The 26,065-nt window shown below is 41.2% G+C and overlaps 1 protein-coding gene across 1 annotated transcript; it reads right to left on the bottom strand.

Annotated features, from left to right (window-relative positions):
- Nucleotides 1-224: 224 nt before the first annotated feature.
- sstr1b (somatostatin receptor 1b) lies at nt 225-25,354 on the bottom strand. The gene is made up of 2 exons (XM_086165771.1): nt 25,238-25,354; nt 225-2,857 (listed from the first exon to the last, which is right to left on the bottom strand). Exon 2 carries the CDS (start codon nt 2,424-2,426, stop codon nt 1,266-1,268), a length of 1,161 nt encoding a protein of 386 aa, XP_086021897.1. The 5' UTR covers nt 2,427-2,857; nt 25,238-25,354; the 3' UTR covers nt 225-1,265.
- Between the last annotated feature and the right edge of the window lie 711 nt (nt 25,355-26,065).

Genomic DNA, 26,065 nt, shown 5'->3' with positions numbered 1-26,065 from the left:
ATAGATAGATAGATAGATAGATCTTTTTTATTTATCTTTTATTTGCACTTCCAAATACTATTAAAACAATGGTCCTTTTTTGGCTAGGAAAAAGGGGGTAAAAAAATGACCCTGAAACATCAAAACATGTTATCTCCTTTCCCTGAATGTTTCCTGATGTCTAAAAAGTTGCAACATTAAAAAGAATCATAAATAATATACTCTCCCAACTTTATTTTTAGATGTACATTAGCAGATACAGATACCAGAAACGACAGGATATTTCCAAATTATATTAGATTTCTCTGCTCCTTTTGTTCCAAACTTATGAATAAAATTTAGAAATCACTGCTTCAGTTTAATTTGTGTTTTGTATTCATCCCGTGATTTCATATGCTTTTGTATCTTATTCATAAACGTCGAACTTTTGCACAGTTACACAATATTGCATTTACATATAACATTTAAGAAAAAGGATGGAAAGGAGACTACATTAGTTACATAGCAAATGTCTTGTTTGCACAATTGTAATGTGAAGAAAAGCACCATTGTGAAACTGTACAAACACTGATATTTATTTACAATATTGTTCCAAAAATATCTGGTGTTCTTGGACGTGGAGTCGCCCCGGTGTCGCAATGATATCTTGAGAGATGCACAACATTATTATAGCTGAGTTTGATATTACAATGTGCAAACAAAGGGCTTTCTTTTCTTCTTTTTCTTGCTGGGGTGTTTCATAATATTGTACATATATATAATTCAAATTGAACTTAAAAAAAAAAAACATTTATAATACGTGATGGAAGTGCCTTTGGGTGCCATACTGGAGTGCATCTTAAATAAATCTTTAGATAATGTCAAATTAGCTTGGGTCTTATATTTTCTCTCAGTTCATTTCCAGCCTCCCCAGCTGTCTCCAGCCTTTGCCCCAGTAATAGTCCACCTTGTGATCTCCAACGAAAGGAGAAACACCATTTTCCATTTACATGCTAATGTTCCTGCACGTATTCTGGTCAAGGCGAGTTTGCTGATTGCACATCTGGTGCATCACCATGTACCTGCAGAAACTGGCAAAAAACCCCTAACATTGTCTGCATTAGTTCTCCTTGTGCTAACACATACTGATTGTGCTAGTACATAGTCCTTGTGTTAGCATGTGACAACAGTCTGAAAGCTGTGTGTGATGTTTACATTCAAGTCTCAATGAACCACAGTATGTAACTGCCCAAGCTTGTCGGCCTGTCTCTGCGACTCCGTGTTTCAGGGTCAATTCCAGTTCAACCTCAGACTGTCGTTGTGCGCGACGTGTAGGTCCCATTGCGAAAAACCACATCCGAGGCCATACAGTCCTTGGGAAAGTCCAGAGGGCTACAAGTTGCTTGTCTCCTGACTGCGACAGCACAGTAATCCACTTGCTCTGCATCAAGCCCGGATTCCAGCCACCGGAAACACACAATGCGCTGGAACGAGCGACGGAAATTGTCTGACACAAAGCCATACAGGATGGGATTTGCGCCGCTGTTTGCGTAGCTAAGTATGACAAAAAGCTGCGTCACCATGGGGTCCGGCGGCCGATGGAAAACGCTGATCAGCTGAACGATATAGAAGGGCATCCAGCAGAGGACGAACACCGCCACCACCAGCAGTACCATGCGGGTGATCTTCTTCTCCGAGCGCCGACGCTGGAGCCAGCCGGCTTTCAGTCCGACCGCTCGCATCCGGGCTACCATGAGGCAGTAACACAAACATATGGCTCCAACTGGAAGCAGGAATCCTAACAGAAATGTGTAAATCACAAAGGCCTCTGACCAGGCTGCCTCTGGCCATAAAAAGTTACAATCCACTGCGCCATCGTGCGCCGGCACGGTGTCTGCGAAGATGATGATGGGGAGAATGACGATGAGTGACAGCCCCCAGACGCACACATTGACCACTTTGGCCACGGTGGGCCTGCGGTAGCGGGCAGCTTTGATTGGGTGGACGACGGCCACATAACGGTCCACGCTCAGCACGGTCAAGCAGAAGATGGACGTGAACATGTTGATGCCGTCCACGCTCAGCACCAGCCTGCACATCAGGGACCCGAAGGGCCAGTGGCGAACAGCGGCGGATGTGGCAAGGAACGGGACACTCAACATAAAGAGTTCATCTGCAATGGCCAAGTTCAGGATGTAAATGTTTGTGGCTGTTTTCATTTTGGCGTATTTAAGGATGACATAGATGACCATGGCGTTGCCTGTAAGACCGATACAGCAGACGAGAGCATAGATGGATGGGATGATGATTTTACTGGCATCTGGCTCCTGGTAGAAGTCCTCATAGTCTATACTGGTGTTGAAGGGCAGCCCTGTGGGGTAGGACCCATAGTCCAGGCTCCCATTGAAATCCATGGCGACTGTATCTTTAGAAATGCTAAATATGAATCGACAATTTTTGGCAGTCATATATCTTTTTCACTTTTGCTCTTCGGTACACTGTTTCCCACCACCCTTTAAAGCTGCAGTCATCTTTTCTTGCCGTGGTAGCGAAGAAGCAGCATATTTAGGTGTCTCGGAAGAATCTCCTTTTTAACCCTTTGATGCATGACCCATGATATACTGAGTTAAAAAAATGTTAATAGCTGTCCACTGTAGTGACCATCATGCATGAAGGGGTTAAAATTTATCAGACACTAACATCCATGATGTTAGTGATGTAACTGCTAAGTGAAATGTGTCTTTTGTGGGAAAAAGAAATCATGATGAATCCAATTAAAGGCGGGCTGGTCGGGGCGGCTGCGTCCTGGTTGTCGTGCTGAGCAAGTCTTTCATGAGGAATCACAGGGAATCTCTGGATGCACAGCGCTCCCATTTTCCATGACCTGAATAATGAAAACCTAGGAAAGAATATGATGTGTCATTTTTTTTTTCCGTGACAGACACCAAGCACAACATCAAGCATCACCTTCTCTCAGCCGTGTACTTAAACCTAATCATTTGAATCCTGTCTCAAGTCTTTATAATGCGCATCAACCTGTCAGAAATGGGACACAAAGTACTCCGGGCCTGCTTTTCCTTTCCGCAACAGAAAGAGAATCGAGCCACCTTTCAAATCAATATCGTGGTTCAACTGAATTATAGTTCACAGTCATATCCCTTTCCTCTTTCTGACAAGGCTTTCGTGTCAAACAATTCCTTTCTTAGATTCCTTGCTGTCAGGTTGGCTGAGAACATGGGGAAATCCTTGCAATCCCCAGTTTGTCATGCAGCTTTTCATGTTTTGGGTGCATATCTCAAGAAGCTGTAGTTTTTCGCTGTATGACCCCGTTCCTCCCCATCCCAGTTTGGCAGCCATAACTACATACTGAGCCTGTTTCATATCACATCGTGACTGTCTACATCCATCTGGGAGGCAAAGGTAGACAGGCAACAGATAAGGTAAACCTGGTGAACTTCATGTTCAGGGTGAACATGATAAGGTTTCAGACAGTTTGGACGACGTTGAGTAGTTTATTGCACATTAACAAGTCTAAAAACAGCTTCAGTTTTGCATTCTGAATTCACCAACCAGACATGCTTAATTACACACACACATACACAATATTCTACATTGCCTGCCAATGACACACTTTCATTGTGTGTGACAGATTAGGGAGTGTTTGCCCCTGCTTTGCCAGCCGTCCATCAATCTTATCTGCCGCCTTATATCAGAGGATATTAGAGGATTTGGTAACACTGTTACACATATGGTGTGTACAGATGTGCTGATAGTGTCAGCACAAAAATATTATGTCTCTGTTTGACAAATACAGGAATATCTTACCTGATCTTGGAATTGTTTGACTGTGAAATAAATGTGTACGATGAAGATCTAAGCATGTTGTCAGTGTGCCGTTATTGCACTTCTTGATAGAACAATGTCCCCCGTATGACTTGATCAAGAACTTCCACGCACGTCTTCTCCTTTTCCTTTTGGCTGCTCCTTTCAGGGGTCACCACAGCCAATCGTCTGCCCCTCATCCAACCCTCGCCTCTGCATCCTCTCCCCTTCAATTCCTTTTTACTCCATCCATAAATCTCCTCTTTTGTCTTCCTCCTGACCTCTTGCTTGGCAGCTCCAACCTCAGATTCCTTTTACCCAGATCTTCTCTGTCCCTTCTCTGTACATGTCTAAACCTTCTCAGTCTGTCTTTATCTACATGTGTCCTTATGTACATGTGTTGTCCCTCTGATGGACTCATTCCTGATCCTATGCATCGTCCCCAATCCAGCAGAGAAGGTCAACATCTTCACTTCTGCTATCGGGCTTTTCTCCACCTGTTCCAACCTCCTTGCACATATTTCTTCACCTCTTCTCCATGCTCACTGTTGCACTTGGGTTCTTCTCATTCACAGACATGTATTCTGTCCTGCTGTTATCACCGTCTTTTCCTCTCCTGTCCTACCCCTCTGGATTTTCCTCTACCTGGTCTCACCACAGATCCCTCCGTCACCAGCTAAGAGTTAATCCCCAATGGACTCCCACCTCTAACTTGAACTCCTCTGTCACACCTACAGCAAACCTCACCACCATGCTACAGCTCCCACACATGTCCTGCCTACACCTTCTCTCTCCCAAGCCTGCGTCGGATAAATACGTTTGGCACCCCTTTCTTGTCATTTTTTGACGAACCTAGAAAAGCATCTATTTTAGGGTGCAGCATCAGTGGAGGAACACAATTTCTTATCTAGAGGAAAGATGTGGAAAATCTGTTCCATGTTTGTTGAAAAGTGACTACAAACTGGTGTCTGATGCCTGGGCTTTTGACGCTAAGAGAAAATTCTCCATTCATCAGGCGGTGGATGAAGGTGTATGTCCTTCACCCCCCTGACATACTCCTCTGCCACTCCTGTCCTCATTCAATACCACAGTTTCTCTCTCTGCACCCTGTTGTATGCTTTAGCTCTAGAACTCCAAAGGTACAATGTAGCTCCCTCTGACCTTCTCTGTTGTTCCTCCACAAGAAACTCTTAGTGCAAAATAAGTACAACGGAGAAGAAATGGATTGATGAGGCTTAGCCAGGTTCTGTCCCCTGTCCAGTATCTGTCCCGAGGCCAGTATCAGCCTTAAAGCTCCATGCTCAGCAGCTCTCTGGTTCATTGAAATCTAATGACTGATGAAAATGTAATTGACGGAGTCTTTGTAGGTCCATCTCTTTCCCGATGGTTGTAATTTAACACTCCATAAACTTTATTCGCTTCTTACTGTCGTTTCATTCCACAATATATTCATATGAGTTAACTTTATACCCTGCAGTAAGATGGAGGAATGCAATTTCATCCCACATCCACAGTTTGTGTCCATTGACATCTCAGAGCGCCTCAGACTAAATGATTTGATGCTTTGTTGGTTTGTTTCTTTCATGCAGAATCCGCAAACTTCTCTATTGCGGACTTTTCATTCACTGGGATCAACAACATTCCGAAAAAATATATATCAGGCAACGATTTCATGCAAGCAAACAAACTCGACAAACGATCTGGGACTTGTTAAACTACAGTAACAGACACTTCGTGTTTTTAAAGAGCTCAGAGAGAGGGCGAGATGTGGCAGCCAAGTTAAATTTTCCTGATTTAGAATATCTGGAGGTTAGTCTTCAAAAGAACTGGATCCTACATTTCCGATGATGCAACCTTGGAGTCAATCCCCCCCCCCGACAGAAGGCGAAGGACACAGGCTTGCTGATTCAACCTGATGACATGAGCATGGGCTGGTTTCTCAGACTCTTCACACTGTACCAAAATTTACAGGAAATTACATCACTAAAGACTTTTGTCCAAAATGACTCCCTTTTTTGCTTTCTTTGAGGTGTTCAGAAACTTTAGGAAGAATACGTCTGTTCTGTATCACTGGAATGCAGCTCTCCAATGATCAGGTAGCTCCTGGATTTGCATTAGATCTTATTGTTCATACATACGTCACTGCTTGTGCCGCTCATGTTTTTTTCCGAGACAGCTTGTGTTCCCTGTAGTCTGATTTATTATTCTTGATTTTCCCCTGTTTGAAATTGACCATAGAAATGATGCATAAATACCCTTATGAGTAGAACAGGATACTCCAAAATAGTACATAAATAAATGAAATTCGATGAAAAGTTATGTGACTGTAAAGTTGGCGACAAAAACAAAAGGCAAAGAGAACACAGACATAAACACACATATGAACAAATGAAGAGTAAGAAATCCATTTATACATTTTCTCTACAGCAGGGGTTGGCAATTAATTATTACAAGGGGCCATATGAGAAACCTGAATGCCGTTGAAGGGCCGAACAAGTGATAACAGAAAAGCACTTGTGTAACATTAGCTGAGTACATGTTTTGTCTGTGGAGGTTCTCAGTCATCCAGGTCGTGGTGAATTCTTGTCAAAATATTCTTGTGGTGGCAAAGGAGCAAAGAACGAAGGTCCACAAAGAATGAAATCCACTCTAACATAACAACCCCTACTTTTTGCTGATCAACTCTCTATTTTCATAATGAGCCTCCATAACCTGGGCCTGCCCAAAACCCGAGCACTTATATTCAGAAACTCCCCACAGGTCATTAGAACTGAAGAAGCTTTACTTCAAGTGCAGAAATTCAAGTCCAGCTGCCACAAGAAGATTTCTGCAAGTATGTTTTGTCATTTATGGGATGGCCAAAGGGCCACAGGTGGCCCTGGGCCGTTAAATGCCAGGGTCTGTTCTACAATGTCTCCTGCACTCAGGGAGTGCATTGGCGGGAGTTGGGGCTCACTTCGGACCAGTTGGCATTGGATCAGGGGACCACATGTAGAGCCAAACAACCATTCATTCACTCATTCACACATCTGGGAAATCTAGGGCCTCCGTTGAACCTCCTGCAAGTTTTTGGACTGTGGGAGGAACCCTGAGGAACCCCACACAGACACTGGGAGAACATGGAGATGTCAAACAGGAAGGCCCCCTCTGGGAATCCAAGCAGGGACCTTCTTGCTGGGATGTTGAAGCACTAACCGCTGCATAAACACACCTTAAAATAAGCATTTTTAATGGTCTTTTTATTCAATTCCAGCTCATCACAAACTGCTAGGGGTTGTTAAGAGATGCATTTGGAGTCAATCATGAAGTCTGGAGAGTTTGAGCCAGGGTTCCGAAAGCTTTTCCAGGTTCTGACACCAAACTAATTAAAGTCATATGGACAATTTTACTCATCCCGTTTCCACTATCAACAATTTGAACAAGTTTTTTTTTTTGTTTGTTTTCTTTTCTGATAATGTCTTCTATTATGGTTTCAGAGTCGCCCGTTGGGTTTATTTAATATGACACTCATATTAATTATGACATTCAGGTCTGAACAAATACAACCTGTGAATGTATGGGATGAATGGCAGAGAGAAGGCTAACCCAGAACCAAGACCAGAGCCCGGCAGACTGAACCGCTGCCACATCAACCGCTCATTTCCTGCTGCTTTTTCCCTCCATCAGCTCCACCTACATGTGAACAACCACTGTCACCATTGACTCACGGTCGGGCTATTTTATATTCCGGGCCCTCCAGGTCTCTCACATCAAACTGCAAATTTATACCCAATTTGTCTTGGCCTCGAATCAGCAGTGTGGTGACAGCTCTCGCAGATGCCACGCTTCAAGAGTGGAAGAGGCCACCGCCATCGCATGTGCAATGCGCTCTCCAATCAAGGGCAGAGGCTCATTTTATTCTCAAACTTATCACTGTCCTGCAGTTATCTGTGCACTTTGTATCTTGTTTTCTCTGCTTTCCCAAATAATATATATATATATATATATATATATATATATATATATACATCAAGTACTTAGGGTCAACAGTCCAGAGCGTAGGAGAGTGTGGAAAAGAGGAAAGGAAACAGAAGACTATCAGCCAGAATGAAAAGAAAGCTGTCCAAGACAATGGTGACCAGCGATGCTGTATTGCTTAGAAACAGTAACAATTACAAAAAGACAGGAGGCAGAGCTAGAGGTCACAGATATGAAGATGTTGAGGTTCTCTTTGGGAGTGACCAGGATGGATAGGCTTCCCCTATCAGAGGAAAACAGCACATGTTCAATGTTTTGGAGAGGTCAGAGAAACCAGATTGAGATGGTTGGGTCATGTACAGAGAAGGGATAGTGAGTATATTGGTCGAAGAATGCTGGGGTTGAAGCTGCCAGGCAGGTGGTCTAGAGGAAGACCGAAGAGATGCTTTCTGTACGTAGTGAGAGAGGATATGAGGGTAGTTGGTGTGAGAGAGGAGGATACAGAGATAGGGTTAGATGGGGAAGGTTGATCAGCTGTGGCGACCCCTGAAGGGACCCCTGTATGTGTGTGTGTGTGTGTGTGTGTGTGTGTGTGTGTGTGTGTGTACTCACAAACATACACGTACATACATACATACATATGTGTGTACTTTTGTGTGTGTGTTTGCATAAATACACATATATAAGTCATATAATTGTAGTGCACACACACACTCACACACACATACACACAAACACACACACTCTCACATACATACAAACATACATCCATGCATATATACATACAGGCATACACTCATACACACAGTTGGTGCCGCCTCATCAAAATGACCATTCAGATGAGAATGAACGGCATCTGGGACACAGACAGAAGGTCTGGTGAAAAGTAATTGCTGTAAATGCTGACGAGTCACTTCCTCACTCAACCTGGAGGACATAATGGAATCCCTCCTGCTACACTGCACGTTAGCGTGACTTATAGACTTGGAGCATTGCTACTGCTCCTTTTGTTCATTGCAAATCATGTTAATTCGTGAAAGCAAAAGAGCATCATGCTCAGATATACGGATGAATACCAATGAAACACTTGAAAGACAAATAAGTACACAGACCTCCACAGAGAAAGCCGCTGAGTGTTTTACAAGAAGGGGAACTGGAACCACAAAGCTGGCCTCATCCTTGTTCAAGCCTCAGTTGTGGAATATCTAAAAATGTTTTATCTTTTTGACTTCCACTTTATTTTAGATTTTTTACCTTAACCATCACGTGGAGTGATGATAATCAGGACTTTCTGCAGAGCACAGCTGCAGAAAACTGGATGCCAGTCAGTCCCCGAACCCAACAACGGGACGTGTTTGAACAGGGCGTGTCTATATCTCTTTAAGTAGTTCACGTAAAGAAACAACGCGTCTTCTCACAAAATATTAAGCAGAATATGTGTTTCTGTTCTTTTTTTTAATATAAATGGGGTAACAACTATGATAACTATTATTTACCAGCACAATGAGTGTGGATCCAAATGTCATTGCATACTGTGAGAAGTTGCTTTGGGTGATCGATGTTTCCTCCTTCACGGCATATAAAATGAGAAAAGGATATATACAGAGCTGCATGAAGCATGGCTTCAGTAGAAATTAGCACTTCTTCAGTGCTAATTTATATATATACACACACACACACACACACACACACATATATGAATAATAAGGAATAGTAAGAATCCAACATTTTCATGAGAAGCCCTTGAGAAAGTGTTGGTTAAGTAAGTTTGAGCCAGATTTTGAACCTTTCAAGACAGAAACAGGAAACAAGAGCTGGCAAGACACATTTCAAGTGAAAATCGAGAATTGTAATTAGAGAGAGAGTAAATGCAAGGAACTTAAGCAACACCTGAGGAAAAACAGAGGAAATGACAATACAGTGAGAAATAAAAAGAGACTAAACAAGCTGGACTAATTGAACAGGAGGCAGAGAGGGCAAAGAGGTATTTGGACAGACAGAAGAAAGAAAAAAAGATTAGTGTACGGTGTTCAACAGATGCTGCTGGTAAACCGAGGAAACTTGAAGCGGGATATGACAACGACATATTACGATGGTGATATATCACTATGGTGAATTCTTGTGAAAATCTTCTTGCTGTGGCAACTCTACTTGATTTTTGAAGAAAATCAAATAAGTTCCCAAGAAGATTTTGGATGACTGAGGACCTTCACAGACATCACTATAGTAATACATGCTCATCATTCGACTTGCCAATGCGAATGTTCATTTCCCCACAATATGATTCTTTTTTGTTTCTTTCTTTCCAAAATGGAATTGAGTGGCAGCCTGCCTGACTGACCACATTCGGGGAGACTTCCAGAATCTTGAGCCTCTCATACCGTCGGTCATCGTGTTTTCCTCGTTTTTGTTCTTTTTTTGACGGAGCCCCAATGTCTAATTGTAGATCTATTCAAAAAAATCCGTCTTCTCCAATCCACTAAGGCTACATCCCCTTTGTGTTGACTGTCTATTGTAACCATAAAACATTAGCCAGGGGAGTGACTGACATTTCAAAGATAGCCAACTTTTGATTCAAGAGACTTTTCATGTCTGAGAATTTGTTGGTCTAGCATGGCGTTAAATGAATTTTAACGGGATGAGTAAATGACATTTCTCCTGATCTCTGGTCTGACTGAGGACTCAGTGAGCCTGGCATATTCTTAGGTATAATTAGTTTACGGCACCATGTTTGTGGATATGTTTTTTTTAAAGCACTAATTTTTGCAAATAACCAAGTTAGAAGGTTTATAACCCGTTACTTTCGGTATTTATTAACTTTTGGTCACAGAATGTTATTGAAAAATATCAACAATAGATGTTTTGTTTCTGATTAGTTGTGTATCATCTTCCATACTGCTCTCTTCAAGTATAACTGCAATATCTAAAATTCCAATAATATGCTCGGTGTCAAAGTAATGGCGCCTTAAGGGAGCACAAACTTGTGTTGTCCTTGGGGCTGTCCCAAGCCCCAGACAGGTGCTTTGCCAGGAAGGGCATCAAACTTAAAACCTGTTTCAAGACTAAATATGCAAATCAAACCTATGACAACAACCACCACCGGTGAGATGGGAAGAGAAACGGCTTAGGAGTTATCTCGATTGAGGAGCTCATTATGAGCGTTCTGGTGTTGAAAAGAGAGTAAGATTGACTGATGAGTCTAAATCTGGACATTGAAGGTGTGATGCTCAATGTTGTTCGTGGCTTTGCCTCAAAGTTGGGATGTGAGTTAGAGGAAAGGAGAATATCCCCAGAGGTCAGTAGGTAGTAATAGGAGCACACAAGTAGACTGACTTGTAAAGATGATATAATCTGAAGATCAGTGACTGCAAAGTAGTGGTAGGTGAGTGTAGCCAGACTCAGACAGCTTTATTAATGATGAGCTTTAGTACTGTTGGATGAAAATGACAAATCTGCAGTATGTGTGTGTGTGTGTGTGTGTGTGTGTGTGTGTGTGTGTGTGTGTGTGTGTGTGTGTGTGTGTGTGTGTGTGTAAGCTTGCGAAAACAGATGTGAAAACTTATGTTAAGCATCGGCATCAATGCATCACCATGACAACTTATGAAGGTACTGAACAGTCTGTTGTACAAACCTCCATCTGCCGGCAGTGAAACACCAAGCATGAATACCTTTAATGTTTCAATGTTTGTTTGCTTTTTTTCTTTATATATTACTGTTGAACATTCAGGTATATGTGTTGTTCGGATTTCTACCAAAGTCTTTTATCAGACGCTGCCCCGACAAGTTTTATCCTGCAGATAAAAGAGACAAAATATGCAGAGACAAAACATGCATTAGAGACTGGCAACATTTTCAAAGCAAGGAAGAAAAGAAAATAGATACATTGGATTTATGAGCATTTCCACGAGCACCAGTCATAAAGTGATGCGAGAAAGTACAATTATCCTGTGCACCAGGAGTTCAGGACTCAGTGGTATCGTTTGTCCAACTAGATATTGGAAAACTACTCTTTGGAAGTTGACATTAACCCTGTGTCATCCACCCTGGATGTTTTTTTTTTTCCTGCACTATTTTTCTTGGTTATTATTGACCATTTTTTGTGGTATCTATTGCTTTTGTAGGTAATAGCTTGTAGTCTTTGACATTGAACTGAACTCATTATTTGAGCATTGAATGTTGAAAAACAAATTGGTTGAAAATGAAATATTTGCTTTTTTCTGTTTATCTCAGGTCCAATGTGCCAGCCCTAGTGGAGGAAGTGACAAATTACCTTAATACTTATAATTTTAAGATGGTTTCCCTTAAATTTACTCATTTTACAACCTGTTTAATTTTATTCAATTTAATTTTACATGAAGTTTGTTGGTGTGAGAGAGGAGGATGCAGAAGAGAGAGTTGGATGGAAACACGTTGACTGGCTGTAGCAATCTCTGAAGGGAACATCCGTAATCTGACTTTTTGTGCCAAATTACAGGCATTTTTCATCTCAGAAATGTTTTTTACGATGTTATTGTATCTGTCAGATGCACAATTATTGTAATTTATTTTAATCTTTCCGTAAGAAAAACATAAAATCATACCTAATGCTCTCGTTTTGACCTTTTATCCATATCAGTGGTTGTCCCCTCACGCTTGTTTGAGATAAGTTTTGTCAGGATTTATTGTTGCAGGTTTCCGCACAGGTTATTTATGCAATAAAGGTTATAAATCAATGCAGGGTGTGGAAATGATTTAAGGTTTTCATTAGTCAGAGTTTCATTCTGGAAATATGTTTTGGCTGCCGCTTTGAAGAGGCAGATCTTCTGCTCATTTCCATTCTGACGGACAGAATCGTTAAGATTCACAGGCCATTATATATAAATACATATAAATAAAGGATGGTAATGAAATGAGGAGAGTTTGTAACAATACTTAATGTCTCACACTAAGTCAGCTCCACTGCCTTCAAGGCGCCATTTGACTTCATCTCCAAAAAAAGCATGCCAATCACGTGACCAGCCTGACTGTGCACTCTGTCCGACTCGAGCGGCAAGCTGATCTCCAGAACAGCTGAAATTGGTCTAATTTTGATAAGAGAGGCACTGCCCTTCGGAAAAGCCTCCATTTCCATGTGGTCCTCTCCATTTGCATCTTGTCTCTCTCTCCCTCTCTCATCCATGGCAACCGCCTGTTAACAGGCCTATTTTCATCTCATTTTATATGTCATATCTGTAGCTCGCAGCCCGGACAACAGATTGCGATTACGTTAGCAGAAAGTTTTCGGCTCGGCTTCCCGGCAACTCGGTCTGTTTCATCTGATCGAGGGGAGAGGACCGGGCTAAATGTAGAGCTGAATCTCACTGGTTTTACCTTTCCACATATAAAGTATAAACAGCACATGAGTGATAACCAGTCTCGTAACTGTGGGTTTATTGCATCAGTTCTACAAATCTTCTTCTCCTTTCGGCTTTTCCCTTCAGGGGTCACCACAGCGAATCAACCTTCTCCATCTAACCCTATTCTCTGTATCATCCTCTCTCACACCACCTGCCTTCATATCCTCTCCCACTATGTCCATAAATCTTCTCCTTGGTCTTCATCGAGACCTCCTGCCTGGCAGGAAGACAGAGAAATAAACACAATAATGAAGTGGAGGTGGTTTCATAATATACCTGGAGCTACAGGACGGAATAGCATGCACCTGATGGCCTACAGATGAACACATATGAAACATCACTAGGTTGAGGGTTTTAAGTGTTGTAACCTCAAAATAAAGGTGGGAAACACAGTGGTTACATTAACTGTCTTGACTTCTGTAGTTTGCCTTAGTTTTCCATCCAGGTCAGTGCAAGGAAACGGTGAGTAACCTCTGTAAAGTTCAGTCCCTCAGGAATGTTTTTCTGAAGTGCCGCATTCCCCCTGTTTCACAATCAACTGAATTTGAGTTGCTAAAATCCAAGAGGATAACTCCGTCTTGGCATGCTATTATTCTCACCACCGGCACAGCTAAGTTGTACAGGAGCTTGCCTTTTGGTGTTTTGCCGTGTGAATGCAGTTTAAAAAAAAAACAAAAAAGAATGGAAGTGGAAGAAAGATAGTGTCACATCATGTCATATGACCAAATGGCTACCTAAAAATTAAAGGGCCAACGTTTCCCGTCATATTTATTATTCATCTTTTTCATCAGCCGTGTTACAAGCACTGTTCGTATAAAAAGCATTTTTAGTACATATTTGTGGATGTTACTGGTATGAATTTAATTAAAGGTTAAAAAAATGTTTCTGTGTAAACATCTCATGTTACAAGGTGAGACACCTGCGGCTTATAGATAAGTGCGGCCTATATATGTACTCATATATTTATTTAGTTATTTTTAGGTGGTGCACTCAATAGAAATTTCGGTAGCCATGGTCTGTAGTACAGCCGGGCTGCTGTCCACTGTGCTGGCCTGGTGGACAGTTTGCTGAAGGTGGAGATGCAAATGACCATTACCTTCACCCATTAAAGGACTCCAGTGCTTTGCTCTGCACTGATTTTGTCCTTCAGGCCGTGGCAGGTGGTGAGGATCATGGCTGGCCCTCACCAGCCATGATCCTTACCGCCCCCAAGAAGTCAGATTTAGAATTGTTAAGACTCCAAAAATTTTCCAATTCCCTATTCAATCGGAAGCGTGCATATTGACTGTTGGAAATGTTTCATATTCCAGCAGCATTCCCCTCTCTCTCTCTCTTTCTCTCTCTCCCTGTCTCTCTCACACACACAAAGGAGGATATTTGGCCCAGAATGATGGTTTCTTTTATTGCGCCAGGGGACAACGTCTGGGGTAAATGTGCTGTGCACCTTCCTTCTGTTTTCCTCGTTGTAAACAAATAAAAGCACTGAGTGGTGTACAACACAATATCAGTTTTGATCCTCAGTTCGATTTTTAGGTGTTTTTAAAACTTTAACTTCTGGTGCTTTAACGAGTTTTAATGCAGTTTCCCCTTCAAAAGAATATTAGAAAAAATGAGTTGATTGATTCACTTAAGTTCAATCAAGTTATAAAACTGAAAACTACCCCTCACCTTAATTTGCATATGAAGTCTATCTACCTATCCATCTCCGCAAAAAGCTCTTTTATTTTCTGTCAAAGTCCTCATTGTTTTGTTTTTATTTATCTTAATTATTTTAGGCTAGATTGCTTCTGGAAGGACAGCAGCAACAAGCACCTGTCAACTCACATCTGCCCCTTTCAGGCGCAGCACAGTACTGTCTTCCTCACCCGTTTCAAGTTTTTCACAGAAAAAAAGACGAAGGAACATTAACTTTCTTGTAGACACAACTGTTTGCAGCTCTCATATCAAAATTCACTGTGAAAACCAGAAAGCAAGCAGGCTATGAAACCAAACTATTACCGACACCTACCAACACAACACATTTCACTACCAATGTGGTTGTGGGGCGGATCTTATCCCAGTAGATTTCATTATGATTATATTTGTATTATTTTTTGCATTATGATTATAAAATCATAATGCATCTCTGGTATTGTTCAGGGGCCAGGCAAAATGTGGAGGCGGGCCGTATCCGGCCCCCAGGCCGTAGTTTCGGGCCCCCTGATCTAAGCAAACAGTAGGCGGCACTCTTTCTTTCTCTGGTAGTCATTACCCTCACTCGAGGTGAAGAAATACATTGAGTCCGTCCGCTATGTACTGTAAGAAATCAAAGCCATCAGGTCAGCAAAACAAGTCCTTAATCACGTTTGAAAAATGAATGAGTCAGTAAGTCAGCGTGTATTGATTTTGTGAATGAATCAATAATTGCCCCAGTATTTGCCTTTCAGGTTATTTATAGAGATGAAAAGCTTCTACAGTTTATTAAGACCTGACGCCATAGACAGAATGATTGATCTACAGTAGCCAGACAGCTTTCACCTCCAGCCCACGCACACACACACACACACACACACACACACACACACACACATGCACGCACACATACACACACACACATACACACGCATACACACATACACACACCACTGCAGTTGCACTTGTTCTTCCTCCCTCTTTGTGTGTCGCTGCAGTATTGCTGAATTTTCTACATCACTGATACGACCAGAAAATACATATAAAGCTATAACCTTTTGAATTCATACTATTACGGTTTTTCCTTCAACCAAATTAGCTCTGCAACATGATTCACATAAATAACTCAAGTAAAGCAACAGAGGTGACGACGATTGAAAAATCAAATAAATGGTTGGTTATTCTGAAAATAACTGCTGAAAACAAATAAAAAGTGAAGAGAGAGAGGAAGATTTTATTTAAAAAAATTCAAATCAATATCCCTAAACATAAGCAAGGGATGATGTAAAATAGAGGAAAATATAAAAGCAATATCAAAGTTAGCAGGGTGCTACATAAAAGTCTGTAAGAGGCTATAGAAAAGACAAGTGCCTGCACAGCAGCACCATGGACATCTTGTATGAGTGGAGTGACATGACAAAAATACCAGCATCTGGAAGAGGCTTGACTGAAATATGGCTTGAGGCTTGACTGGAGGTATTGTTAATGGTGCACAATAGAAAGCCTGAAACATAAAATCGATGGAGAGTCTGCCACCAGGGACAGGCCATGTAAAGATGCCTCTGAGACCATCCAGCACATAAAGGCATGGGTGTATGATGATGGCAGGGAAGGCATACATAAAGCATAATAACCAGGTACATCTATACCAGGTATGATGGCGGAAGGCACCTCCAAACCAGTGAGAAGTAAATGGAAGGTAACCGTAGCGGTACCTGTAACCATCCCAAGTGACAGTGTATTGACGTAGATGTCCATCCATCCTTCTGCTCCCTGCCCAACCCAGCTGTCATTGGGCGAGCGAAGGGGTACACCCTGGACTGGTCGCCAGTCAATCGCAGGGCCACATATGTAAACAAACAACCTTCACTCACCCATTCATTCAGGGCAATTTTCCCAATTTTGTCCTTTTAACCTGCATGTTCATGGACTGTGAAGACACAGGGAGACCATGCAAACTCCATGCAGAGAGGTCCTCTTGTCGGAATCGTGCAGTGCAGCTGAAGCGCTAACCACTGCGCCACCATGCCGCCTTGATATATTGCAGATAGGCAGATATATTTTTGGATTTTTACGTTTAGCTCTGGGTTCTTTGATGCCGCCTGGTGGGGGCAATGGTTATAGGTCAATGCCAACCTGTAGAGATCAGAAGCCACCTATTCCTCAACCTTTAAGTTTACCATTCTAATATGGAAGGTGATATGTTGATGTTTCTCTGATGCAGGTGAGCAGTGCTGGGCACATTTACACGAGAAATCCCTTGCTGCGCTGGAAAAGCTTGTGTTCTCTGCCAGATGCTGATGAAAGGAATTTTTTTTTCCTTTTGCATGGAGATATGCATTAGTACCCTAGCAATCTTAGTCTAGCCATTTGTCAATGAATTATACATTTTTGCATCTTAAGCTGGATAGTGTGCTAAGCATTAGAGTACAATGTCTCATGTTTAGAGGTGTTTCATTCTAAATTCCAGCTGTAGTCACGCAAGTCTTGGTAAGTAGTAATGCTTACATCATCATTCAGAGTCCATGTTCTATGGCAATTCTCTGGCTAACGTATCTCTATTCTTTTCCCTGGGCACTAGCATTTTATGCTAGCGATCGCTTTTGTTTTTGGTTTTTCTGTGTGCTTTAACGTTCGTGGTTAGCATTTATTGCTGGCACCAATACAGTGCTAAGCATCCACATACAGTTTCATCTGTTTACAGGTATTTTTATGCAATCTGGTACATTAAGCATGACTCTTGTGTTTGGAACTTACAGTCATGCAAGTTTTGGTCTGAGGTAATTTCTATAAGTTGTATTTAAGTTGTATTTCTATAAATCGTATTTAACGCATCATGGATCAACCGTGGGCACCTGAGGGAGCACTTAATGATTCAGTCTCTCACTCAGTAGTTCTTCTGACAAGCTATGAGGATCTTGGGAATCGAAGCAGGAATGTTCAGTTCCAAGACGACCGATCTAAACACCTGACCCATGCTGCCCCGAAAAACAGCCTACAACGCTTGAATCCACAACCCTCATGCTGGACCAACAGCTAGCCAGGCAGTCAAAGCTGTTAAAAATCAGAGTAAAACTGTATTTTCTCTCCATTGTTTGTCCAACAAAAAAAGCTGATCAGTCACCCTTGTGTCTTGTTAGGACTGAGCAGACAGTAATGGGGCTTGGTCAGACTTGTTTTGCTTGAATGCTTCTAAAAGTGGTGTCTGAAAGTATCACGTAAAATAACATCAGTTGAAAACTAAAATTGCCTCTTAAATGAAGATCTACTCTATTACATGAATAATGTAAACTGAATTTATTTGAGCTGATCAAAAAAGGCAGTCTGAGGCGGCAAATGGTGGACTTTAGAGCTTTGTATGGTTTATATGCACATGCTTCGATCTTTCCCAATTCCAAAATGTAATTAAATATTGGGCAAATACAACAACGGTTACCACACACAACAGAGCCACCTAACGTATCTCAACATGAGAATGGAAATTATGATATTCTTTTTCATTAACATCCTGTGGTATTAATGAATGAAATTAAACAAAGCAGATGGCAGAAAAGTGCAGTGTGTGCGTGTGTGATTGTACTTGCACACGTATGCATGCATGTATAGTATGTGCATATTTTTTAATTCATAATTTGATTAAAAACTCAGTCATCTACCATTTTTGTTGGTCGCTATCAGCACTGTGCAGAACAATATGTACAGAAAACATAGCAATAAACAAAGCATGAAGTGTGTTCTACTGAATTCTGAATGGTAATGCTGGATTCACATTTTGACTTAGTATTGCAATAAAGTCCAGTGCCTTAAACAGCTGAATCTCCACAGACTCTTGACATTCTGAGTTACTCCATGACCCCAATAAAAGTAGCAGACCAAGTCCAGTTTGATCTCGATGAGACCACTTCTCCAGGTCAGACCACAAGTATATCCTGAAATCACTCCTGATATTTTGTTTCAGACCACACAATGATAACTGAAATTAGCCTCAGTCTCCAAATACATGTTCAGCTTCAACACTGACCTGCAAAGCACCTGAAAAAGTCAGAATTAGAACAAAAAAAAAGCTCTGTTGATTTGTTTGTGAACAATTTGTTTTGTAATCAGACCTAACAATGGCACAATTCAAACTTCATCGCTAAGCTATCTATCAGGCTATTCTTTCAAATGTGATGTCTGCATGCAGCTCCTTTCTAGCATTCATGGGAGTCGTGAGCTGCCCAAAGGAGGGGGACAGAAGCCAGAAATATCAAGGCAAGGAAGAAACTCAAGATGCACAGTATTGTGAGTTTAAGTCCAAGTTCAGCATACTGTAACTGTGCATGTAACAATCCGAGGGAGGCCAAGGGCTGATAAGCATCAGAGCTGCTGTCTGCGATGAAACTGCCATGATCCAGGGATACAGAATGTGCTGCTAAATGAAAATCTCATTCGGAAGAAGCCCACTTATGCAGAGCGGTAAGATGAGGGACAAGCCCCTGCATGGCACGTGTGACCAAAAAATGGAAGAAGGTGTTGATATCGAGAAAATGTCAACCATAAGACGGCTCAGTGATCACACACCTTGCTGATATAATATCCTGGCTGCTGGAAGAAATGGAAACCTTTGATATCAGGATAAGGTAGCTACTTGCAATGCATAGAGGGTTTCATCCTGTGTCCAGCATCCTCAGGTTTTTCCACTAAGCAGATAAAAAGGAAGACGCAGACTAGTGAGTGTCAGAGCCACTATTCAGGAGGAAGCAGCAAGCCTCCAAGGGAACAAAAAGATGGCCCCAATGATGACCCGCTTTGTGAATGTCTCAAGCAGAAAAGGCCCAGTAAGGAGGAGCCAGAAGGGCAGTCATGGAGTGACAAACATCTATAAGGCATGTAACACTGACAGCTCCAAGAAGTGGTTGATGCAGTGAAACACGCCAGAGGCTGGAAAGGTTTGACTGAAAGAAGGCGCAGAGGTATTGAGCATTATTGATTGATAATGGCCACAAAAGAGCAAGCCTTGAACACATGTTTGATTGAGTTTTTGGTGGACCTCCTCAGACAAGACCCTCAGCGCAGGCTTTACAACACAATCCAGCACATGAGAGCAACCTGTAAAATAGTGGCAGGTTAGACATGCAAGGAGCATCACCAGGTGGGTAGCATCGTACACAGGAGCATCTGAAGGTCCCCGGGTCAAAGAGGAAGACACCTCCAAAGATGGTCCAAAACAACCAAGCCAAAATCCCATGGGACTTTCAGTTCCAGACATACAACCTGGTGATGGCTACCAGACAGACAAGATGCAAAGTACAGCCATAGAAGTGGATCCAGGGGGATATATACTTAGCTCTGTCCCGTTGAGCACCGCGCAATGCAGTCGTGAAATCAACAAATTTCACAAAGGAGTTTGAATTTTGACCCCTACGACTGACTCCTAAGACCTCAGAAGAAGATCGGTTTGCTGGCTTTCAAGTTGGTGTATTTGCAAATTCATAAAATTAGATAAGATAAACTTTATTGATCTCCATAGGGGAAATTCCTTTGTCACAGCAGCGAAACAGAAATAAATATGAATATAAATATAAAAAGACAGGCAGAACACAGAAGATAGCAAAACAAAAAAAAAATCACAAATAAATAGACAGTAGATACCTGAATCAATAACTGAAGTAAAAATAATATGTGCGTATCTCCGTTGAAAGGAGCTCATTTACACCTGAGACGCTGGCATTTCATTCACTCTTTCGATTACTGGGATGGCTCCAAGTCTATGACGAGGCAACTACATTGTCTCGTCCTCTCTTGAAACAGGGGCCATTCATTTGACCTCATCTTTTAAACTCATGTTGCTCATTTCAGAGAACATTCAAACCAATAAAAATGAATTTGACAAGAAGATATGGCTTTTTTAGAGCTTCTTTTTGAATAATAACGTCATCAAACAATCTGCAAAATGTATCATATAAAACCTGGATTGTAGTTTATAAATATCCGACCTGAACTATATAGATGGCTGAATATTAGTAAATTGCTGAAGATAAACTGTCAATTGGCACTGAAGTGGTCAGATTTATGCCATATGTATATATATACATCTATATAAAAATCCTAAGTAAATTGATAATCTTCAAAATCTATTCTTCTGTCTTTAAATATTTCCCAGAATGATCTTGTAACCCCTCCATATTGCCTCATGTGCTGTATTTTCTGTTCTATTTATATTCATATCATATTTATTGTTATTGTTATTGTTGTCATTGTTGCGCTACTGTGACAAACGAATTTCCCCTATGCGGATCAATAAAGTATAAAGTATTATCTTACTCAGAAACCCAGGGTTCAGCCGATCTCCATCAGAGGCAGGGGGGATGTGGTGTTTGACACGAGGACAGAGCATCTGGTTCCTCAGCAGGCTGAATCTTGTCTCTCTTTCAGAAAAAAAAGATCATAGTTCTTCATCTGGAGGTCTTTAACGTTTCCTTGGCTGTCAGGGTTCATATCTCTCACAATAGCTATGATAGCTCCCTCCCCCTCTACAAAAACACTCACGCACATAAATGATGTTGGACCAAATGCGCAATGACCGCTCGCCGCCGAGTTCAGGATGGAATCGATGACAAAATGACGGAGTGAGCATAAAGCGAGCTCCAGCTGTAATCAAGATGCAATTCACACAGAGCCGAACGGACAGTTTGATGAAGTGAGTTTGGGCAAGAAATTCACTTGGGGGTAAAAATCTCACCATATGATGCACGTTTGTGACTGATAAAACATGACGTGCATAATAACAACATCATTGCTTCCAAGGGATACATCAGCTATCTGTGAGCTGCCGTCCATTTCATCAAAACTGTAATTGTTATAATACAAATAACTGACATACCTATTCGCTATGCTCGCTGTTACTTTGCAATTCAGATGAGATGAAAACACTCACATGAACTAGGAAAACTTGAAGACTTTATTTTGAAAACCCTGTTTTGATTTGTTCTACTAACCAGAAGACAAGTCACATCATCGCGATGAGTAATAGATTTTGCAATTTTAAGGTATTGAATAAAATCATTGAAAACAACCTCCTTTAGACATCATTATTGCAAATGATGAAAAAAAAAAATTTATATAAAATTTTTACAATCGAACTTGTGGTTTTAAAGTCTTTATGTTAATTTTTTCAATCAAATCTTATATTTCTATGACTTGTTGTAATTTTTTGTTGTTTTTTGTAAATTTTGATGTAAGATCATTTTGCATTTTTGTTGGGGTTTATTTAGGGGTTAAATTGGATGAGAGGGTTCACTCTGCAAGTTTTTGTCACTCACTGGGTCAAACTGAACGTCAATAGAATTAATGAGGTAATCAATGAATTGATTGACAAGCAGCCTAGAGGAGGCTTAAAGGCTGAGGAGTATAGGCCTCCTTACGCAGGGTTAGGAAAAAATAGAGTTAATATTCAGCAAAAATGGTTGAAGGACAGGACAGAAGGACATAAGGACAAAACAACTACTGAATTTACTATTACAGGAATTCAAAATAGGGGATCCGCAAGGTTCTAACCCAAGTGCACTTCTGTTCCGATTCATTCATATTTAATGGTTCTGTGGTCGTACGATGTGAATTGAAATACCACTGATTCGAAAACAATCACTGGTATTCCCCACTTACATTTTTAAGTGAAATATCTATCATAGAATCGCAAGTTAAAGTGATCCCAATCATACGAGAAGGCTCGTGCAGAGGCTCCCGGAGGGAATCAAGCCTTTCCCTTAAGAAATGCAATCATTTATAAACACCTTATCTGGCGAAGTCATACCGAACATTCTTTGGGGCAAATAACAAAGAATTGGGCATCACAATTTTTTTTACTTAGTCAAGAAAATTTACCTAAAAATGACCAGGATGTTCTGTTGTGGGTGTGACATGTGTCTTGTCGGTGGAAACTCCTTGGACAAGACCCTTGGCGCAGGCTGTGTGAGGATGGCCCTGAGACAATCCAGCACCTGAGAGCAAGCTGGAAAATGCTGGCAGGTAAGCTATGCAAGGAGCATCATAACCAGGTGGGCAGCATCGTACACAGGAGCAACTGAAGGTCCCTGGGTCAAGGTGGATGACTCCTCCAAAGATGGTCCAGAACAACCAAGCCAAGATCCTGTGCAACTTTCAGTTCCAGACGTTCAACCTGGTGATGGCTACCAGCCGAACAAGATGCAAAGGACAGCCATAGAGATGGATCAGCAATCCCAGGTGGCTGCAACATCAGAAAAAGAGAACCCAAAGGAGGAGATGTTGTGGGACATGAAGACAAAAGTGCCCCGGATCACTTGGAGATGTAACCTCCAGCAGGAATTCAGCAGATTCTAGGAAGAAAGTCGACACAGAACCCTCGGTTCCAAGCTTGGAGGAGACGCAACACCACCCAGATGGGATAAGACGGGTGATTTATACATAAATCTGTCCCGCTGAGCAGCGAGCACTGCAGTCAGAAATCGAAAAATGGCCGAGACGTTCTGTTGCAGGTGTCTTGTTGGTTGATTCCTGGATATGTTCTTGTTGACCTTATGGAGGATAATCTGGCTGGCACTTGAGGTTGTACGAAGGGAACTGATGTTTCCTCACATAGTTCAAGGCCTTTTTCCCACCCTGACAGGTTTTTGGTGGATGGGCAGAAAAAACAAATACTGACATACTTGAATAAGTATATTTCTGTGACATAGTCCTACCATTCCAACTAACTTACCTCAGTCTACAGGTTACTCTTGATTCATTGTTGCAGCTAAACACCTCTTGCCCCTCATAGTGGCCCCCCTGTTAAACTGCACTGACTGACAGACTCAGACCACTAAACCTGTTTGGGTCCTGGTCTTGTTCTGTCCCTTCACACCAGGTCTTTTTATCATCATAAGTAATATGTAAATTGATTTATTATTACTATTTGTCGTAGTAGTATCAGTAGCATTAGTTGTAATAGTATTAAAAGTAAAAGGAACGTGAACAACTTTCTTATGGAGCAAGGATTACTCAGTTTGTAGCAAGACCGGACCGGACAGCAAGCATGTCAAGCATGTCAGGTTATAATCATTAGAATTATCATAATAACAAAAGGGAAATCTTGGACGCAGTTCCGGCCAGGTGAGACCACAGCCGCACAAACACTGGACAGCGGCGCATTGATTTTCAATGCATGACAACCTACTTCATGTCATTTCATCTACTTGATATTTTATTTTAGATTATTTTATTATATTTTCACATAATCATAAGGCACTGGTGCAGATAATTTTTAGTTTATTAATTGAAGTAATATAACCCCAGCCTCATTAATAGCTCAAACTAATCTGATATTATGTAAACGTACAAGTAAATTTAGCAAATTCACAACATTAGAAATCTAATGAGTCCCAAACCCAGGTTGAGTCTCTGAGGCCCAGTTTTTACCAGCTCACCAGCCGAAGTTACACTTACTGTATCTTTTTGTTGACAGTTTTCATCAAATTATTGTTAAAATGTGATCAAACCTTGCTCTAAAAGTCAACTAAACATGACAGGCTTTTTCAAGATGATTTTCAATGTGGATGAAAGTACCAGTGATTTACACGCAATAAAAAAAAAGGAATGTTACGAATTTTTACTCAATTTTTAAGTGAAATATCTAAAAAAACCTGATTGTACCAGTAAACTTTGTCAGCTGAGAGGAGAGGGAATGAAACCCTGCCCTGAAAACTGCATGAGTGCAATGATTTTTAAAACCCAAAGTTACAACATTTATTCATCAGAGTTTCATAAGCGGGGAATTTTTTTTCATCAAATAATTATTCATGTATTATGATTTTGTTATCAATTATCATATACCAGTCAAGGAAATTGCATAGAAATGATGACATTTTGCAAATTACCAACATAAGACAATGCTTACTATGCCATGATTTACAAATGAACTTTTAATTTACAGTGTCATTTGAAGAATGATATATTCTAAGTGACCTTTTAAAATGTTATTTTAAATACTTGCTCTGTTATATTCCTCAATAGGTTTCTGTTTATTCTCATCCTTTTCAGTTTCTAACTGCACATGTGACATTTCCTGAATTGTGTGAGGGTATTTATAAAATAATGATTTCGATCATAAATTCTGCTCTTGCAGACCTCATGCCATTTAATTTATATTAATGCAGATGTTAACAGCAGCACATTGTGCTCATTACAAGGTGTGCGCAATGTCCAAAAATGTAACCCACGTCTCTGATTTTGATTCACTTGAACGGCAATTCAGAAATAAACTACATGAACCTAATTAATGACCTTCAGACAAGGTCCTCACTTGTTAAAGGACAGTTGTTTCTGCCAGATCTAAACCCCAAGCCTCCCTGCTTCCTGTTAACGCAAAATAATAAGAATCAGGGTATCTAGATTCCACCAAACTTGGTTGGCACCGAATCTGTAACTTTAATTCCCAGATCAGTGTTTTTCAAACTTACCATCGGTATATGTTTGCAGACGCTCCCGAGATGCCTTCTCATCACCGTGACGACAAAATCAACCTGCGCCGCACATCCTCTCCTCCACAGCACCACAATCCTGCATCTCCTCTCCGCCGTGTGTCAGCATCCACTCAAGTCTGAGCTCCTGCTTCACTCTGTGCTCTCCCTCTCTCTCTCTCTCCCTCTCTCTCTCTCTCTCTACTGGTTGCTTGTTTTGCACATTCTCCCTCTCCTTCAAACACAGGCACATGCATAGAAACAATCTTTGCTCCCTCTCCTACCATCTCTGATGTTTCACGGAGCATCTCCACCTCCACCAGTTCATCTGTCCTCCCACACAAACGCTTCCCTGCAAAACACAGCTTAAGGTGAGATAAGGAGAACATGATGAAAGTTAGATGTGAAGTCAGGGATGGATGGATGGTTGGATGGATGGATGGACAGCCTCACTCACAAAGATACTTCATCTTCTCATGCTTCAAGTACAGATATACTGCCTCAAATACTGCTATGCTACTCAGTTCCTCTCTGAGGGACCATTCACTCTGGACATTTGTTTCTTTTTGTTTTATATTCAATTATTTTTAAGTACATTAATGAAAGCCACAATGTTTACTGCTATTGTTCTCTGATGAATGACGAGCATGGCTTGTGACCCGGGCTGTGTCTCGCCTGGAAGAGTGTACTACAATATTTTTCTATTATTTTGGAGATATTCAACTTTGAAATGTTGTTACTTTTGTCATTTCATTGCGTCATTTTCCTTTTTGTCAACAAACGTAATATAAAACACCAAATATCCCTGTTAATTTGTGTCTGATTATT

Source organism: Fistularia commersonii, chromosome 19, assembly GCF_037954325.1.
Source record: "Fistularia commersonii isolate RoL2024-O1a breed Wild chromosome 19, RoL_Fcom_v1.0, whole genome shotgun sequence".
Taxonomy (NCBI): Eukaryota; Metazoa; Chordata; class Actinopteri; order Syngnathiformes; family Fistulariidae; genus Fistularia; species Fistularia commersonii.
The sequence above is the reverse complement of the archived record's forward strand: the minus strand, read 5'-3'. Positions and strand labels throughout refer to the sequence as shown.

Bases quoted from the DNA above. Each gene is read 5' to 3' on its own strand.
- sstr1b (XM_086165771.1), bottom strand. From the start codon at position 2,426: ATGACTGCCAAAAATTGTCGATTCATATTTAGCATTTCTAAAGATACA.